The 19,823-nt window shown below is 47.9% G+C and overlaps 1 protein-coding gene across 2 annotated transcripts in view; it reads right to left on the reverse strand.

Annotated features, from left to right (window-relative positions):
* KLHL20 (kelch like family member 20) overlaps positions 1–19,823 on the reverse strand; it is a 213,216-nt gene that overhangs the window by 38,303 nt on the left and 155,090 nt on the right. For both annotated transcript variants that reach the window (XM_086955756.1, XM_086955767.1), the window contains one exon: positions 18,779–18,987. In XM_086955756.1, coding sequence (XP_086811882.1) covers positions 18,779–18,987 — 209 coding nt within the window. The remainder of the gene's footprint in view (positions 1–18,778; positions 18,988–19,823) is intronic.

Genomic DNA, 19,823 nt, shown 5'->3' on the forward strand with positions numbered 1-19,823 from the left:
ATTTTAGAGAAAACACCTATCTGTTCAAAAGTAGACGTAGAATGGTCTATAACAATTAAGCACTGTCAGACACTGCAAGGCATGAGCTCATCACTCTGCTCTGGTGTCTTTTGCTTAGCCTTTGAGCAAAACCTTGAGAAGCTGGCAAGTTTGACTGCAGGAGCTGGATTCAATTTCATTAACTCCGTCTATTCAGAACTATCCTGCTTGCTCCCAGTGTGTGTTTTAGAGGTGTCCCTCATTGCCAGAGGGAAGGAGATAGAAGGTAGCTTTTCGCATCATGCAAGAACTCAAAAGAGGAAGCAGTGAGGCATCTGAAAAGGCAAATATGATAAGTGGGGAGAAGAACAAGTTACCTACCTTAGGCCAGTAGGTGGCATCATGCTGCTCCATGTCTACATTGTTCCGCTCCATAAGTGGCGAGCAAAGCCATATATAAATTGCCACCCATGCGCACTGACACTAGTTTCTCTAGCAGGCTTGTCAGCGCCATAAGAAGCAGAACCCATCAGAAAACTAGTATGGCCACCGGCAGATCTCTAGAGTGGGACTTTTTTTAAGATGGGAAAGAGTCAATTCAACAAAACAGAGAACTTGAGGTGTGGCTAGGAATCTGCGGGTACGTACAGTATCCACAAGAAAGAGTTACCAAAGGTAATCAACTTGTCCTTCTGATGGCTACTTCTAACCACAGATTACTCACCCTGTGAACAGATAATAAAGCAATGCCACCCCAGGTGGTTGGTCTATGAAGTGGCTCAGATTAAAAAGTCCTGCAGGACTGATTGAGCAAAATGCTGATCTCTAGAGACATGACTGTGAAGACAATAGTGCTTTGTAAGTGTGTTCACTGATGCCCACTAAGAAACCTGAGAGATATACCGGACAGGCACTGAGCGGGTCAGTGCAGCAGTAGCAACCTTAGCCAGAGTGGAATAAGCCCTTAATCCTTCAATTGGCTTCTTCTTGGCTAGCACACAGCAGATTTGATTGCAGAGATGGTTCTTTTCTACATTGCCTTGCCTTTCTTTGCTCCTGAGTAGCCCACAAAGAGCAGATCATCCACCCGATGTCTCTGGTACAATCAATGTAGAAATAGCGGGCTGCCTTGGATCCAAACAATGGAGTCTCTTCTCCTCTTTCGAGGGGTGAGGCAAGGCAAAAAAGTTTGGTAGGGTGGTAGCCTGTCGGTGTCACTCATGTTATATTTGAATTTGATTTGATTTGATTGGGCATTTATAGAGCGCGACTGTCATTCCGGAAGGAGCATCCTGGCGCTATGCAGAAGATAGTCGGGGTAGATAAGAACAACCACTATATGAATGATCAGCACACTTCATCTGAGGATCCAAAGATCCAGGCCTTCAAGGCCTTTCTGAACTGGATTTCTGTTTTTATGAACCTTAAGTGCGTAGGCATACGAAACAAGGCTCTGGTTCCCAATGCTGCTACAGATTTTCCTCCTTTGGTTTTGCACCTGAGGGATGGGGGCTTAAGAAGATTTGCAGATGAGGATCCGAGTGTCCTAGCAGTAGTGTAGGGGATGAACTTGGCCGAAAGATAAGTAGCGGCAGCATGCTGTTCCACTTGTAATCCCTTGAGCACCTGCTTATTTGCTCCAGCGAGTAGGCTGTTGCAGTAGTCTAGTTGTGACAAGATGAGTGCCACAGCAACTGTTTTCCTCACAGGAAGTGGAATAAAGGCAAAGAATCTTCTGAGCGTTTGATTATGTTGAGAGTATGAGAGTGAGTAAATAAGGCAGGTGGAGCAAAAGTGCCTGCAGCTAACTTACGCGATAAACTGACGTTTTTGCCACTGAAACAACTGTCTTTAGGGTCAAAAGCTGTAGTGGGCTCAAAGGGGGTGCACATCAAAAAAGTGAGACACAAATTAAAGTGGCATCACAAAGTGTTTTGGCAGAAACATATGCTTTACACCTTTAAGAAACTTCATGACAACAGGTGATTTGAATAAAAAATGGTTGATCCAGCAACTGTAAAAAGCAGATTCGAGTCAGCAAGTACACTTTAACAGCACCCAGAGCAAGTCCTTGCTGGGCCAAACGTAAATAAACAATATTGGAAAGTTTGCCTTGTAAAGGATCTATCTGGTGGTTGTCGCATCAAGCCTCAAACTTGTAACCGGCGCCCAGTGGTACACAGAATTTGTGGAAGGCCGCCTAGCTACCCAGTAAACATCCACGACGTCTGGAAAGGAGATCACATGGAATCAACTGATGCATTTCAATCTCCATGCATTGAGGTGCAGGTTGTCCAGGACCAGGTGCAAGACCCTTCCCTGCTGTTGCAACCGAAGATCCTCCCAAAGGGGCAGATTCATTGGCAGACAGATGCTCATACCCAGTAGTTTCAGATCCCACATTATTCTAGCCCAATTTGGAGCCACAAAGAAGGTCTGGGCTCAGTTGTTAGTGATTTGTATTCAGAATAAGAGCCCAAAAAATCATGCACGGATGTAAAGTTAAAGGCCACAATCATGTTAACATTAGACGTGTTAAAATAACAATTTAATGAATGCACTGGCTAAACACAATTGGTCTTTAGATGCAGTTCTGAAGTGGTTTAGAAAGCATCAGACTTTCTCTATATGTAGTTTCGTAGTCTGGAAGGTCTAAAAAGACAAATGTATACACATTAGTATAGCACACATTCTGCCATTGTAATGGGTTTGCTGTGCCATTTTGGTCCTTTTTTCATCTCATCCAGGTTTTGAGGTAATATTTTAGGTTCATTTGCTGACAATTTGAGGAGTACAAGGTCTAACGAAGTGTGTAGAAATGGAGTGCATTACATGGTGTGGTTGTGCAATCGCACTGTGTAATACACTTACCAAGCCCTTTAGGACCCTTAGGTTTCATTTGTCAAACACTCAGCTTAACCCTGGGTAGCTGTGGCTCTGAGCAACAAGGCTTACACAAAGGAACAAGTGTAAGATATTTAAACAGCACCAAAACATTTGAAGAAATTGATAAGATGCCAAATAAATCTGACACCAATTTATTAAAATAGACTATTTTTAAACACATTGAAAAAGATTCACCGAAGGATATAGAGGGAAGTATAGTAAATCAGACTTTTTCACTCAACCGCAAAGTATTGGTAAATTCAACAAATTTGACACAAACGTTTTCACCAAAAAGTTTGGCTGGTTGGAATGCGCTTACTTAAAGTCAATGTATGCCACCAATGAGTGAGCCAGTCAGGGTGACCAGCTAGGTCCTTGGGGCCAGTTACTTCAGTAGGTGAAGAAGTAGCCAGTTCGTTCCAGGCACTTTCATTTGTTGCATTGCTTTCCTATGGAAATGGTCCTGACTCAAGGGATGAAGGAATTTGAAATGTTCAAACGGATGCTGTGAATGCTATGCGGTCAACGGGAGTCCTGGTCACAGGATCGACATCCCTGGAAGTTCTCTCTTTACAGTCGCCATTGGACTACTGGTCGCCTGGTACTGCGGTCACAGGCCAATTCTTCTTGGGTTGATAACTCGTCCTCTGGGGGTGCCAATTGCACTTCAATGACACTATTGGGCTCAGCGAACTCGGGAGCAATTTTGTGCATCGGGTCCTGGTCCCTGGTGCTGCACTGTGGCGGTTTAAATACTCTAGGCTACCAACTAGCCCGAGCAAGGTTCTCCGCTGTTGTGCCCCTGTGCTCTGAACAGGAGGCCAGCTCACTGACCCTTGGAGTATCTTGGTTTTGGCTACACTCTAGAGATGGCTTCCCCTCAAGCAGGACACAGCCCCTATCCTTTGCTAGCCCCCAGGTTCAGCAGGTGAGTTCACGCCGGTACAGCCTCTCTTTGCTGGTTCCACGGTATATCAGGGAAGCCCTTCTTCCAGCCTACCTAATATCGGAGTTCTGGGTGCCAAGGGTGACCTATTTATCTACATAAAATGCCCTCAGGGTAGGATATGGTTCGTAGCCTGTTGGCTACCAGGTTCCCTCCCTCCTGATAACCAATTCCTGGGAAGTGTGGCATCTGTCTATCCCATGATGCACCATTAGAGCCACAATCTAAACAATCTTGGAGGCTTAACCTTATTCACCTTGTCCTCTCTGCTACTATCGTTAGTGAGACCTTGGCGTATCTTAGATATTTTTGTAGGATCCCCACCCACAGGTAACACCCGTGGAATGCTTAGTCGGATCCTCACCCACTGCACCTAGTGTAAGAGGGTATGCTTGACACAGTTATTTAGCGGAGCACTTTTCTTAGTGGGACTGTATCATTTAAAATTGCCTTCTGGATCCTTTTGTCTGTAATCTGAGGACCTTTGACAAGGTTAAAAAAGAGTGATGCGACTGGGTATAATGGTCAAAAACATCGGGTGGTCACCATGTTTCAGCCTCTCTATATGCCTCGAAGGGTCAACAGAATTTCTTCAGGACCAATGTAAATTTAATCACTACTTTGTAATGATTGGTATTACTCGTTTTCTAAACTCTTGGTGGTGTGACACTATCACATATACAAATATGAAGCATGCACGCACAGACCATTTCCCCTGTATTGTCTAAAATTAGAGAAGAGATCTTTGATTACGTAAGTTCAAAGTCAACATATAATCATGCCCCTTTCATAGTGCAACACCATGCTTTGTGAGTGGACAATTCTGCCCATTCCCAAGAAGGCAGAACCCTTCTCTTGGCATCCAGAGCTCCCTCGTTGTCTGCAGGACAGAACCCAAAGTACAACAATAAAAGAGCACTAGAAATTGCCACTTTAGTTGCAGTTTCCCCTTGCCCACCAATGACATTAAATTGGATTTAACCATTAAATCAGATTTAATGCACGGATTCTTTTGATCCGTTACAATACCAACTTTACTAGTCCCATGCAGACGCTAGCAGGGCTGAGGTATCAGTATGTAACTCTGTACTTGTCAACGGGAATTCTAGCCTTTCCACAGTAAAATCGACAATCTAGGAGGCAAGATGGCGCCCACGCGAGTGAATGTGTAAGCTGACTGCTCCTCAACTCACCTGCAGGCTCACTGAACATCGTTGGGGGAGACGTGGTGCGAAGAGCGGCCGGTGTGGAGAAGTGAGACTACTCTACAAACGGAGATCCGAGGTGTAAAGGGCGGCTGGTGTGGAGAAGTGCGGTTACTCGACAAACGGAGGACCGAGGGCCAGCGTTGTGTAGCTTCCGAAGCGGCATACAAGGACCTGTGTACGCCGACGTCCTCGCTCCCTTCACATTGGCGGCTCGATCGGCTGCAGAGAGCAGCGCTCATTACCGATGCGGTAGGGGTGAAGGAAAGTACAGCGTATAAACTCTCACTCTGCTTCTACTTTTGTGGCTCTCCCAGCTGCAGGGAGCCGCGTTAACTGATTTCACCGGCTGGGGAGAAAGCAGCGGCACAGCGAAGGTAACGGCTGTGAACTGGTGGACGGGAGTGCAAACTTTCACTATGCCGCCTAAGGGAATAAAGGGAAAGCCACGGATCCAGGAGAAGCAAGCGGAGAATGGTGCCCCCCCCCCCCCCCGGAGGTGTGCAGAAGCGCGATTACCCCCTCACAGGCAATGCGGACAATGTTAAACCAAAAGGGAGGGCAGAGAAGACTAAAACCATACCTGCAATTTTCACATCTGCACAAGGGAAAGAAAGTTAAAGGGGTACCCGCAAAAGCAGTGGCAGGGCTGAATGTGGAGGAGACTGCCTCCTTAAATAACAGAAGAAACACTGAAAATGTACATAGGAGTCAACAAAAGGGGGCAGAGACTCCAGGTGAGAATACTGTACCCTTGCTATCAGGAAATTGTGGGGGGGGGGGGGATCCCCAACTTTTGCAAAATGATGCGGATTCTGGTGACTTTTATTCAATGTCGGAAACGTCATTACCCTCTTCTTCTGAGGATTTAGTTATGCAATATGCCCAGCATATGAGCATGGAAGGGGGGAGCCCAGCCAGTTGTGTCAGCATAGATGACTATTGATATAGTTGAAGGAAGCCTATCTACCGTTCGAAGAAATTCTGGGAAACACACAGTTACTAGAGTTGAAGATGGGACTCAACATCAATCTCTGGAGGGTCCTTCTGAGGTAGCGGATGCGGACATATCATCAGCTCTGGTTTATAAATCTATAATGTCCCTCCGCAACGAGACAAGGGCAGAGATTCAGAGGGTTCGAACTCTATGCCGTAAGCTTCAGAGGTCGGTTCGGCGTATTACGAAATCGCAAGCAGACTCCGCATCTAGGTTTAACGAGGCTGAGAATGGTATTTCAAACTTAGAAGACATGGTTGAGCAACAGAAAGGAGCAACAGATGCATTATATGGGATAAAAGAGGATACTCAGTGGAAATTGGTAGACTTTGAAAATAGAGCGCGTCCCAATAATCTGAGGGTTCTCCAAGTTCCAGAAGGAAAAGAGGGGCAGGACACACGGAAATTTATAGTGGACTTATTTAAGATCGCTTTTCCTGAACTAAGTAAATGGGACTGGGACAGGGAAATTGAAAGAGTACATCCTTTCCCATTCAATATTCGTCGTCAAGCTGCCCAGTCCAATGACAATTTAGGTGGGGGTGACTCCGCGAGACCCAGAGTTCTGCTAATTTCCTTTAACAGTTTCTTAGCCCGGGAGGATGTCTTCAGACTTGCTAGACCTGATAAACTGAGAGCTGGCCCAGGCTTTGAATTTTTTGTTACCCCGGATTTTTACAAGTATACGATGGAAAATCGGTGGCAACTTCGCCAACTAATTACACCGCTCCAAGCCAAAGGGGCACAAGCGTATCTTCTGAACCCGGCGAAATTGAAGACTATATATAAGGAGCGCACACAATTTTTCAATACTGTGAAATCGGCCAAGGAATTTTTGAACAGCATCTAGATTCTAAGAATATACTGGCCAATATTGTAACAATGTCATAGGCTATAATTTGGTGCGGACTGCATTATTTTTGTAGTATCAGTCTTCAATTTTATAGGCAATCCTGCTGTCACCTTTGACTTGTATTGCTTCTTTTTTTTTCCTTTTTTTTTGTCTGGTACCAGGGGTGAAATCAAGTAATTCAAGAGTTGCTCATAATGGTCTTTCTTTTCTGTAGCCTCGCATATGCCGTCTCTCCTATTTTTATGATAGGAAACTCCTTAGGCTTCTTTATGGTTTCAGACAGCCTGTGGGTGGGAGAAGGTGCAATCAGCTGGCATCTGCAGGAACATAAGTCCTAAAGCCTCGTTATTTGGAAAGGCGGGGGTATTGGGGGGTGCTGGGATTAGGGGATAAGGGAGGTATGGATGATTCAGGTGGCGGGGAAAAAGGGGTGAAAAAATCCACACTTTCAGTTGAGAAAAATAATTTAACAAAAAGAGTTAATAAAGAGCTTTAAACGCTGCAGTAAAGATGGTTTATTTCTGATCGGGGCATTGTGCATTTGCGACAAATACTGTATGGGAGATTTATCAGGGCAATATGGCGGCTAGAGATATTCAAATTTGCTCGTTAAATGTGTCCGGGTTAAATAATTTTAATAAAACGAGGAGGGTAGCTGCTGAGTTACGGTATGTGTCACCGGATGTTTGTGTCCAAGAAACCCACTTACCATGGAGTAAGCATCATCTGTTGGCAGAGTTAGGCTTCTCTGTTCTGATCTCTTCACAACAAGCAGGAATGACAGTGGGGGGTCGCCATTTTGGCTAAAAAAAGATATGTTTAAGCTTAAACGGAAACTAGCAGATAAAATGGGTCGATGGGCTATAGTGGAATGTGGAGGGCGATTTAGGACCTTTACGATATGCAATATTTATGGGTCCAACCTAGATACTCCAGCAATTTTGGAGGAGCTCCATATAGAACTTGCAACCTGGCCTACCCCCTTAATCATTTGCGGGGATATGAACATTAACTTAACTGTTCAAGATATTGTTGGCGGGATAAAAAAGTATAAAGGTCGTAAACCACAGGTGTGCAGAGCACTTCTTAACATTTTAAAGGACTATGGCCTTGTAGATGTCTGGAGTACTTTATTTGCCACAGACCCAGGCTTCACTTTTTATGCCCACCCACACAAAAACAAAGTGAGGTTGGACTAATTTTTTATGAGTATTACGGACTTAGTTAATGCTAAATTGCAAATTTATCCTAAAATTGCATCAGATCACTCACCTATCGTTCTAATACTCACTGGGTGGGGGACAATGGGTACTGTTAACAGATTTTCCTTTGACCGGACGTTGTACTTGAATGATAACTTTATAGATAATATGTCAGGGTGGTTAAAGGAATTTTTTTGAACATAATAGGGACTCTGCCAACATCAATATAGTGTGGGATACATTTAAAGCTAGCTTCAGGGGGGCGTGGCCAGGATGGCGACCTGAGAGGACGCAACCACACGGAGCTCCTCGTCCCAATCCCCCATAGCCAGAGCCTGCCGCGCTGAAAATACCCCCATTGCGGCGGAAACAGCGTTCCGCAGCAAGCGGACCCCCTGCAGCAACCTTTGGCCGCGTTCGAGAGCACAGGCGGCCGGGGGGAACATCCCTGGCCGAAGATTGCTGCTGTCCCAGGCCCGGAGCAGGAAGGAGGCGGCGGGCCGGCGGAGACGAACCACAGGCCCCGGCCGCGACCTGCCATACACCTCGCAGCAGCGGAAGTGCACCCCAGGGCGAATCGGCCCCAGCGGACCAGAGGCGACGGACCGGCCTAGGCGGACCCGCGCCGGCTCGAGGGCCTCCGGCGCGGTGGACGGCGGAAGAGGCGGCGCACACTACGCGAGGCCCAGGCTTGGGCCTTCCTGCCGGAGCCAGAGGATCCATTACTTGAGGTGAGGAGTGGGCGGCCGGAGCTTGGAGAGCCGGTTCTCGGGGGAGGGGGGGGGCGCAGGACTGGACTACCCCCACGGAGCAGCGGGGCGGGAGGCCGATTTCCATCACGGGCCTCGCAGCAGGGCCACGGATTGAGCTGCCGGACTCCGGGCCCGGTGACAGCTAGCAACCCCCCCCCCCCCCCCCCCCCCCACGCAGCATCACATCGAGAGGCCCACACAAGCGGGCGAGTTTGGGGCGGCCACCCCGGCGAGCGGAGAACACGGAGGTCACGCCATCGGGGACCTGCCTTCTGGCCTGGGAGACGCCCGGGGAGGCCTGGGGAGCAGACGGCGGCCTGCCACAGTAGCGCATACAACACCCGCCAACGGATCTACACGCTGAGAACCAGAGGCCTTGCCACAAGGCCACACTAGCTAGCCGGGTGGGTGCGCCTTGGATCCGTCGTTGGAGCCGGTGAGGGGCCCTACGACCGGGGGGGGGGCGCCAGAGGCGGGGAAAAAGGGACATGTCCTCTACAAACCGCAGGGGAGGGCGCACCATCCCCGAAATGCTGGCGAAAGGTACTCCCAAGGGGAACAAGACCCCTGATAAACCACTGCCGTCAAGCCAACCTAAAGACAAAGAGCGGGACGAGGGGGACGCACCGGCCACAAAATCATTTATGGTAGCTTTGTTCGCATCTCTCAAAGAGGACATTCAAACCCCCAGGCAAGACATGGCGGGGGCTACAAAGAGCTACGCCATGATGTGGACGAAATAGGCGAGAGAGTGGCTGCAGTTGAACCATCGGACCAAGCTAGAAGTGCGGAGGTGGAACAGCTGCAGCAGGAAATCCTCAGACTACACGATCAACAGACAGACCTCCAGGCCCACATGGAGGAGAACGTGCCGCTTAAAGCGGAAGGGGGAGACGTCACAGCCTACCTGCAGCATCTGTTCCGAGAAGTCCTAGGAGAGTGTGAGGACTTTGAGATACGAATCGATAGGGCCGACAGGGTGGGCCTGGCACGTAAATCGCCTGCCCCCCCCCCCCCGGATATCCTGGCCTTCCTGCCCGACTACCCCCTCAAAGAGCGCATCTTGAAAGCGGCACGTCAGAAACAACCCCTCCGCTTCAAGGAGCAAACGATAGAACTCTTTCAAGACTTGTCCACGATCACTCAACAGAAGAGGCGGGCGTTCAAGGTAGCAACCACTTTCCTACAGGACAAGGGAGTCCCATACTCTTGGGGGCACCCCTTCAGACTGGTCTTCAAATGGAATGGGGCACTCCACCAACTCCGGTCCTTGAGGGACACGTGCGCCATCCTAGGCATACCTATGGAGGAGGGGGGGTCAGAAGATGGCTCCGAACAGCGGCCCTCTCAGTCACGCTCTCCGCGGTCACAAACGGACGGCTAGCAGACAGTGGGTAGGCGTCGAACACCCAAGAAGGGGTTCAAGCCGGACCCGGAGACAGTGGCAAGCGAGCTCGTGGCAGCGATACAGAAGGTCACCACAGACACAACCGCCGGACCATGAGAGGACTAGAGCAAAGGGGTTGACCGTCACATAGCACTTTTGCCGTGGGGAGGCAGGACGGGGGTTCCAGGTCCGCCACAGCCACGCTTTCCCATTCTCAGAGACTACACCACAGGCCTAGACTGTTGTCGATTAGGCCTTGGACAATGTTCACATGTTGGGGTTTTCAGGTTGGGGTTCGGGGGGGGGGGGAGGGGTGGGGTGGGAGGGTTTAGGACTAAGGGCTCGGTGTGTTCGATTCCATCAGGCGACAGGCAGTGACAAGAGAGGCGACTTGGGGCTAGGTCAAGGGCAGTCAGGACAAACACGGTCTTATGGCTGAGGAATTCATTAGGGTCCTCTCCCTTAACGTAAAGGGGCTCAATAACCCAGTCAAAAGGAGGGTGGTCCTCTCATTCCTCGAGCACTCTGGGGCTGAAATCTGTTTGTTACAGGAGACAAATCTACTAGCGAAAAACTGGCATCGCATGAAAGCCAGGGCCTTCCCCCCATCAATTTTACTCCGCTACCACTGAGAAAAAGGCTGGGGTGGCCATCTTGATAGCCAGACACTTCAAAGGACGGGTGGGGAGCAAGGTGGCGGAAATCAAGGGTAGACTTTTGGCACCCACTGTTCACATAGGTACCCTGTCGTTCACAGTCGGCTCTATTTATGCACCCAACACCAAGCAAGAGGCCTTCCTTAAGGGGGCGTTATCCGATGCATTGGCAGGGGACACGAGGCATGTCTTGGTGGGGGGGAGGGACCTGACTCCTATGATAAGGGATATAGACATCACACCGGCAGCACTATCTGACCACGAAGCGGTGGTCCTTCAACTGACGGTCCCGCGCGCGCCTCCACGCAGGGGTAGATGACGGCTCAGAGAAAGCCTGCTCTCCCGCAAAGGGGTGGTACAGCAGTTATCCCAAAGCATCACCAGCTACTTGGATCACAATGACACAGGGGAGGTGGCTCAGTCGACGGTGTGGGGGGCGCTCAAGGCGGTTCTTCGGGGTGAAATCATGGCGATCGCAGCGGCGGATAATAAGGAGTGGAGGGAGAGGCGGCGAGAGCTGGAGGAACAGGTGCTAGAGCTGGAGAGGGTTCACTGCCGGACGGGCGCCCCCCGGATCTGGCGCAAACTGAAGGCGGCCAGGGCACAATTGGCGAGCCTGGATCTGGACAGGGCGGAATATGCGGCCCTCCGCCTCCGCCACACGTATTACGTGGGTGGGGACAAGACCGGCCGCCTGCTGGCTAGCAAGCTTAAAGCAAAAACTGTCCGCTCTAAGATTCCAGTCATCCGTGAGGACGGAGGAGACGCGTCCAGGACGACGACCGCATAGCACAGGCATTTAGAGCCTTCTATGCACAGCTCTATGCGGCGGACCCAGCCTTGGAAGATGAGGCGGGGAAGGCTTACCTAGAGACCATGGATGTCACCGCTATCAACGAGGCGGGCGCCCTTGCGTTAGATGCCCCTATACGCCTGGAGGAGGTTGTATCAGCCATCGCCAGACTCAAACCTCTAAAAGTCCTGGGCCCAGATGGCTTCTCGGCAGGCTTCTACAAGAGGTTTTGCCCTCTTCTGGCGCCGGTCCTCACGAAATTATTCAACTCCTTTGGGGGCCCGGGTTCGATCCCACAAGAGATGCTGGAGGCAGAGGTCATAGTCCTGCCGAAGCCAGGCAACGACCCATCTCTATGTGCAGCATACAGGTCGATATCGCTCCTCAATCTTGGTTTGAAGTTATTTACGGGCATCCTGGCCTCGCGCCTAGGCCAATGTTTACCAGGCATAATAGAACCAGACCAGGCGGGCTTTGTGCCCACCGACAGAGCGCGGACAACATTAAACGCCTAATGCACGTTATAGGCAAAGCTAATTTCAATGCCTCGGAGGCGGCGTTGCTCTCGGTCGACGTCGAGAAGGCGTTCGACAGGGTCGGCTGGAGATATCTGGACAACACGCTTGCGAAGTTCGGCGTGGGCGCCCGATTCAGAGCCTGGGTGGCCGGTTGTTACGCGTCACCCCGGGCGACGATCAAAGTCAACGGGGTCAGCTCCAAGCCGTTCGACATTCGAAGGGGCACACGGCAGGGCTGCCCGCTATCGCCGTTACTGTTCCCCCTCTACATCGAGCCGTTCGCCCAGCGCGTTCGCGACAACAAAGATATCGCGGGAGTTAGGTTCGGGGGAGTAGAGCAGACCCTAAGTCTATACGCAGACGACATACTTGTCGTGGTGGACGGCCCCAGGGTCTCGATACCGGCCTTCCTGTCAGAAATGAATAAATTCGGGGAAGTGTCGGGCTTCAAAATGAGCATACAGAAATCCGTTGTCCTTCCGCTGGGCAGCAACACCCGTCCCACCAACAGGGAGACACTGCACATTGAGGGGCTAGCAGTTCGAACCACAATACAGTACCTGGGGATTGAACTGACGCCCGCGACAGCCCAGACAGTCGAACTAAATTACACTAAACTCTTGGCACGCATTCAGAGTGACATCTCGAGATGGAAACAACAACAGCTCTAGTGGCTAGGCCGCGTGGCGGACGTCAAGATGTCCCTCCTGCCAAAGATTCTGTACCTGTTTCAGACTATCCCAGTCACCCCTCCAGTGGGGATGCTGAAGAAGTTGCAGGACACCCTGCAACAATACGTATGGGCTAGTAAACGCCCCAGGCTGCAGCGCGATCTGGTCACGCCGGTGACGGATGAAGGGGGACTGGGTGTGCCAGACTTAAGGCGCTATTTTCAGGCTGCACAGCTAAGATATCTCCTAGAGTGGTTCCGACCCCTTTCCGAAAAGCACTGGTTATTTCAGGACAGGACTATGGCAGGCTCGCCCCTCTGGAAAGTTCCCTTACTGGCGCGACCGAACAGACCAGCCTACCTTAAGAAATCACCTATCACTAGGACGCTTCTCCAGGTGTGGGATGCAACCGCAGTCCCTAGGGGTCTAACATCCTTTCCATCTCCTATGACGCCCCTGCTTGACAACCCGGCGTTCCCTCCCGGGATGCCCCCGGGCTCTTTCTCCCAGTGGCGGCAGTCTGAATGCCGCACCGCGGGTCATTTGTTCGATACACAGGGCTTCTTGGCGTGGGACACGGTGACAGCGGATTACGCACTTAATAAGCTGCACCGCTTCCAGTACTTTCAACTCAGGCACTGGCTCACGCACAAGGACGTCGCACCCTTGGCTAGCCGTCGTCTCACCCCATACGAGCGATGGATTAGGACAAACGTCGGACTCCCGGTCAATTACCGAACTGTTTACAATGCTATCCCCGCCGCCACCCACGACGAGATCTGCCGGACAGAAACATTGGGAGAGGGAACTGGGACGCGCACTCTCTGACAAAGAATGGCAAGATGTATATTATAGGGCCCACCACACGGCTAGGAACACGGCCAGCAAAGAGACGGCGGTGAAGGTTGCCTATTACTGGCATCTGACACCGGAACGCCTGCACCAGGGGAACCCGAGTAGAGACCCTAAATGCTGGAGGGGCTGTGGGCACACAGGGACTATGCTACACCGGCTCTGGGAATGTGTGGAGGTGCAAGACTACTGGGAAGGGGTGCTTAAAGATGTGGACACCTACTTCGAGACCGAAATCCCCCGCTTCCCGGCTTATGCGATCCTAGGGCACCCCAACAGACTCAAGTTCCCACTCAAATCACTAAGGGGGAAGCAGATGGGACTGGCATTAGGAGCAGCAACCCAACACATCCTATCATTATGGGGCATGTCAAGAAAACCCACACACACGGGGTGGCTACACAGATTGTGGTACATTATGGGGATGGAGCGGATACAAGCTTCGCTCACGCAGACATCCGACACCTTCAGAGAAATATGGCAGCCATTCCTTTTCCTGCTTTCCCAAGAATTTATGGAGCTTACCTGCCCCAGGTACCTTAGGGTTCTGAAGTTGGCGGAAGAATTTCATGACACGACGGCCAAAGCTGAACGCAAGGTCTAGACTGAGTCCTACTAGCCACCTCTAAGGGCACACCGGAACACACCGAGAGGGGAAGGGTGGGGGAGGGTAAGTAAGGGTCTGGGGTTGGGGACTGTTAGGGCGCGGGGGGATATGGGGAGGTTGGTGGATAAGAATTCTAGCATGCACTGCTGGATTTGGTTCCCGCCATACTAGCTTACATGGACACATGGCATCCCTCCCATAAGCTTCTGGTTACGGGAGACGTACGACACCCTTGATGCATGCACCCGAGCACTGCTCACTTTGTCCGAATGCTGTAATGTTTTGCACTGCTGAACTCAATAAAATAAATTTGATCAAAAAAAAGCTAGCTTCAGGGGGGAGGTGTTAAGCTTCGGGATAGCTCAACAAAAAAAAATTAAATCTGAGATGGAGAGGTATTATCTTGAGCTGCAAAGGGCTGAGGAGAGTCTGGCTCAGGGCATTGCTATTCAGGGCAATATAACCCTGTTGGAAGACTAGGTCGCCAGAAAAAGGGCAAAAATTCTGGGAGTTTGGGGTACTGAGAATGCGAGAAGGTATCTGACACAGAGGAAAATTTGCTATGAATACGGTGAATCAGTGGGAAGATCTTTAGCTCTTAAACTGTGCATGAATAAATCAAGTCGGAATATCACTGCACTAAAAGACAATACAGGGGTTTTAAGGTCGGATCCAAAAGAGATTTTGGGTGTCTTCCACCAATTCTATTCCAACTTGTATACTACGGATCAAGGTGGGAAGACCCCACTGAACCCTGGTTTATTTGGGGAGCTCTCTAAACTAGATACCACAGCTGTGGATATGTTGGATGCTCCAATAACGATGGAGGAGCTAACAAATGTGGTCAAATCGCTGGCGATGGGGAAGGCAGCTGGTGCCAAAGACAAGGAATGAAGCTACAATTGTAGTTCTTAGTAAAAAAGGTAAAGAAGTAGAATTCCCGGGCTCATATCGGCCTCTCTCACTATTGAATTGTGATGGAAAGATATATTCCAAAATTTTAGCCAACCGTCTATCTAATGTCATAGCTTCCCTAGTCTCCCAAGATCAACATGGTTTTATACCTAGTCGGGGTACTGTGTCTCATATTAACAAAGTAATCACCTTGTGTATAGCGGAGGTAGAGAGACGTACATTGGGGCTGATTCTGCTAGACGCAGAAAATGCTTTTGACCGTGTGGAATGGCAGTACTTATGGTCCTTAATGGAGAGTATGGGATTCCGTCAAATGTTTATGATTGCATTGCAGGCCTTATATAAATCACCCATGGCGAGAATAGCATCAATGGGATTAGTTTCAGAAGTAGTGCAGATTACTAGAGGTACGAGACAGGGCTGTCCAAGCTTCCCTTTACTTATCGCATTATATATTAACCCATTTGTTGTAATGCTCTCTATAAGTCGGCTTATCAAGCCTTTTGTGGTCCGCAGTATCCCCACCACAGTATTCGCATATGCGGCTGATATTGCGATAACATCGGAGGACCTGGCCGCCGCAATGACGGAAATTGAATGGCTAGCTGGTTAATTTGGACGGATGTCCGGATATAAGCTTAATACCACAAAAACGTAGATAGTGTGTACTGATACAGTAGCAATAGATGATTCAAGAGTAGTGGTGGAAGCTACGTACTTAGGAGTTCAGATTCGGGCATCTATGGCTGCAGTGGTGAAGTCAAACTGGGGGTCTCTTTATAGTAATATTGCAGATTCTCTGGAGAGGTGGGGACGGTTGCACTTTACTTTGATTGGACGAACAAACATCTTAAAAATTAATATATTGCCGCGAGTATTATACCTCTTTAGAGCAATGCCTTTAGAAATTTCGGCACCCAAACTACAGAAGCTTTAGGCTTTATGTTCTAAATTTCTATGGGCTCCAGGGAAACCACGAAGAGCTATGAAATTTATGACATTACCAAGTACTAAGGGAGTTTTAGCAGTGCCTGACTTTGTATTATATTATTATGTTTGCTTTCTGCAAAAAATTACCTTCTTACTTTGTGGAGTGGATGAAGGTAATCTAACAACAACCAGATCTACTAGCTCCATTTTTCGCCTGGCTTTAGGAATCAAAACTAATCGGAGTTTATTTCGGGAAGTACAATGGAGCTATTTTAAGAGAACCAGATTCAAGACTGTAGAAGCAGCCTTTAAAACCTAGAAGAAAGTCTGCAAATTAATTAATTTAGTAGGAGACCTTACTTATTATACTCCTCTGAGTATGACTAAACTGCCCCCACTCATATTTTTTGATAGGACCGTAAGGGTCTGGCGAGAGAAAGGTATAGGTTTATTAGGAGATTTGTATGATGAGACCGGAAATATCAAACAGTTTGAGGACCTGGTAAGGGTTTATAACCTACCACAATCGCATTTTTTGAAGTTTTTACAAATTCGGGATTTTCTGTTAAAACGTAAATTAAAATTGATTTCCAATCCGTTCATAGAAGCTATAAGGATACAGAGTAAAATTGGAATGTTGTATAAAATCTTAAATTTAGGTATAAAGGATGATCTGGAAAAACATACTTCACAATGGGCATTGATATGGGAAGAGAATGAATCAGATATACCACTTGAAGATGCAATTGTCAGATCTAAAGAAGTTCTCATGTCAGCGAATTTAAAAATACAATTTTTCAAAACTTTATTCAGGTTGTATTACACACCAGCACGGGAGAAAAAGTGGGGTAATCTGTATAATGGCAAATGCTTCCGTTGCGGGGCGGAAAATGCTGATATAGAACACATTTTTTTCAGTTGTGTAAAATTTTATTTATTTTTACGTGATATTGAACGCTTTTTATCTATTATTTTAGGGGATTCACTTCAAATCTCTCCTGCTCTGTTACTTCTAGGGATGGGGCAGACAGTCTCAAAAGGCTGTATTATGTATAAACACTGATTGTTTTTATTTGTTGTAATGACTGTGTCCCGACTGTGCCTTGCAGGGGATTGGTTACGCCCCGAGTCACCCAGGTTTGAAGTTTCGAGAGTAAAAATGTACAGATTAGCCAGTTTGGAATTTAGCTTATAATCAGTCAAGGGGGCAAGGAAATGGAAATTAGGGTTGAAGATATGGGATCTGTTTGTAACTTATATGAATTCTTGAATGGTAAGACCATTTGATCTGATTTATATTTTGATCTCTGTTTATTAACCTGGCTCAAGTATTTATCGCTGATGTACAGGAGCTTTGGTCACTATTTTGTGTACCTTGATTGGTTGTTTTAATTTTCTTTCGTAACTTATTATTAACTCTTGTATTCTTCCGATTCCTTGTGTACTATATTTGTATCTTTATATGAGGTCTATGAAAGTGTGGAAAATAAATAAATAAATAATAAACCACAATCTAGGTTTTCACTGTTGGAGCATGTAAACGTACATGCTCCACTTTCTGACACACCTTGCCTTAGGGTTCATTAGGCCTACCTTAGGGGTGAATTTAATTTATTTAAAAGCGAGGCTCGGGCTTTGCCATTCCCTTAAATGGCAGTTGAGTTAGCAGTTAAAAACTGCCCTTCAGGTCTGCAGTGGCAGACTGGGAGCCATGCTTTACCTTGTCCCACTCAGGGAGGCACAACACGTGCTGCAGTCCCTGGGGGACTCTCTAACTTACAGGCCCTGGGTACACCCTGGTACCATACACTAGTAAGTTAGGCTATGCCAATTGGGGACAAGCCAATTAACCGTTAAGAGCATTTCAGGGAAGTTACGCCAGTACCTAGCGGTCAAAATGGGGGCAACAAGTAGTGGTAAACCTAGAAAAGGCCAGTTTCCTCACACCACTGCATTTATGTTCAGAATTATTTATTAGTGCGCATTGCCTGGCAAGTTAGTATGCGTGAGATTTAACAAGTGTTTACTGGGTGTTTCTGTGGAGCTCTGAAATCGATTTGCTGATTTAGCTGGACTATGATGCTTGCTTGGTAAGAGTTTTGTTGAGAAATGCACTTTTGTATGAAGGTGTGCCAAAACTGCATAGGAGGCTACAGTAGGGTAAATGCATTACACAAGAAAAAAGAATTCTTACTTTTTCTTAATTGTTTCTCTACAGTGTAGAAATGAGACGTTTTGATCTTACAATTAACTCCAATTTAAATCCAGCTTCAATAACAGTTTTTAATTTGTATATTAACGTTTCCATTTGGGCTTCTACTTTGTCAGTTACATGAAGTAGCAATATATAGGCGTAGTAACAGGCTGGAGCTGTCTGTTCTAAAAATTGTGCAGGAAGATTTGTTGCAGAAGATTTTGGATTAGAAGTCCAGATAGGTATAACAGACTATTGCATATAATATTTTTTTTCGTTCGCCCTTCGAAAACGGACACTTTCAATAACAGAAATATAGAAATTATTGAGCTGCAAACAGCGCAAAACCACCATGATTTGTCCGCTCAGTAAAAAAAAAAAAAAATTTAAAAAGTGCCTTTTATGAAGACAAGAGTCAGGCCTCTCAATACTCACTCCACTTCGCCTTGACGTCATGGCAACAACTGGAGACCACTGATTGGTTCTGGGATTGTAGCGCTCGGCACTGCTAAGCTCAGTAGTGTCATCCCGTCCACCAACTGCATAGATCATATCCTGGTAAACTGCACAGCCTAGGTGTTTCCTCCTCGTGCCCATTGGGGCGATGGTATGCCAACGATTCTCCTGAGGGTTGTAGCGTTCCACTGCGGAGATAGGAACAATAGTAAGCAGAAGAATGTGTTCTATAGTTTGGAAAAAACACCATTCTACCCCAACAGAGGAGCTTACAGTCCAAACCCATGTAGAACATTTCTCCCACACATTTGTGGTCAAATTTATTGCATCTGAAAAGAGTCCTGGACAGTTGTTGTATCTCCTTTCCCCTGCACAACCACATGCACAGGTTTTCTCCCTGTATCTTGACAGCAAAAGGCATAATCTCCCTTAAGAGTCTGCTGCATTTCTTGAACAACCCTATGCACTGGTACTTTCAAATCCCCTGCACACATTTTTGCCTTTACGCATAGGTCCTCCATTTCCTAATAAATGCTTGTTCATGTTGCTCCACCTTGCTTCGTCCATAATCTCTCCCTTTTCACAGTCACTTGTACAAGTTTGTTTGTTATCTTTTTACAGGTGTAAAAACACACTTATCGGCTTTCCTTCAAAGTGCATGGTTTTTGCTGCAGCAGCGCTGCACATAAAAGTAGTTTCTGGGATCATTTGGGCTCCTGAATGTGTGAGAGCACTACCACTATTGGCTCGTTTAATGGGCAATTCCAGAGTCCATCCACAGAGTCTCCCTTCCTATCTCCCATGATTAATTATTTATGTAAATTAAAATGCAACTAAGACCATTTTAAAAATGCACTCCATGAATGAGCTTCCCACAGAAGCAAACAGGTGTACATCAGAGTAAAAAATACATTATATGCAGGCCCAACCACGAAACATGGTTTAATTGCATACATACAGCACTAAGCCAGCATAGCTGGTTAGGCTAGCCTGCTCCATGGAATGTTTCTCCAACCCTCTAAAC

This window comes from Lissotriton vulgaris, chromosome 1_1 (genome assembly GCF_964263255.1).
Source record: "Lissotriton vulgaris chromosome 1_1, aLisVul1.2, whole genome shotgun sequence".
Taxonomy (NCBI): Eukaryota; Metazoa; Chordata; class Amphibia; order Caudata; family Salamandridae; genus Lissotriton; species Lissotriton vulgaris.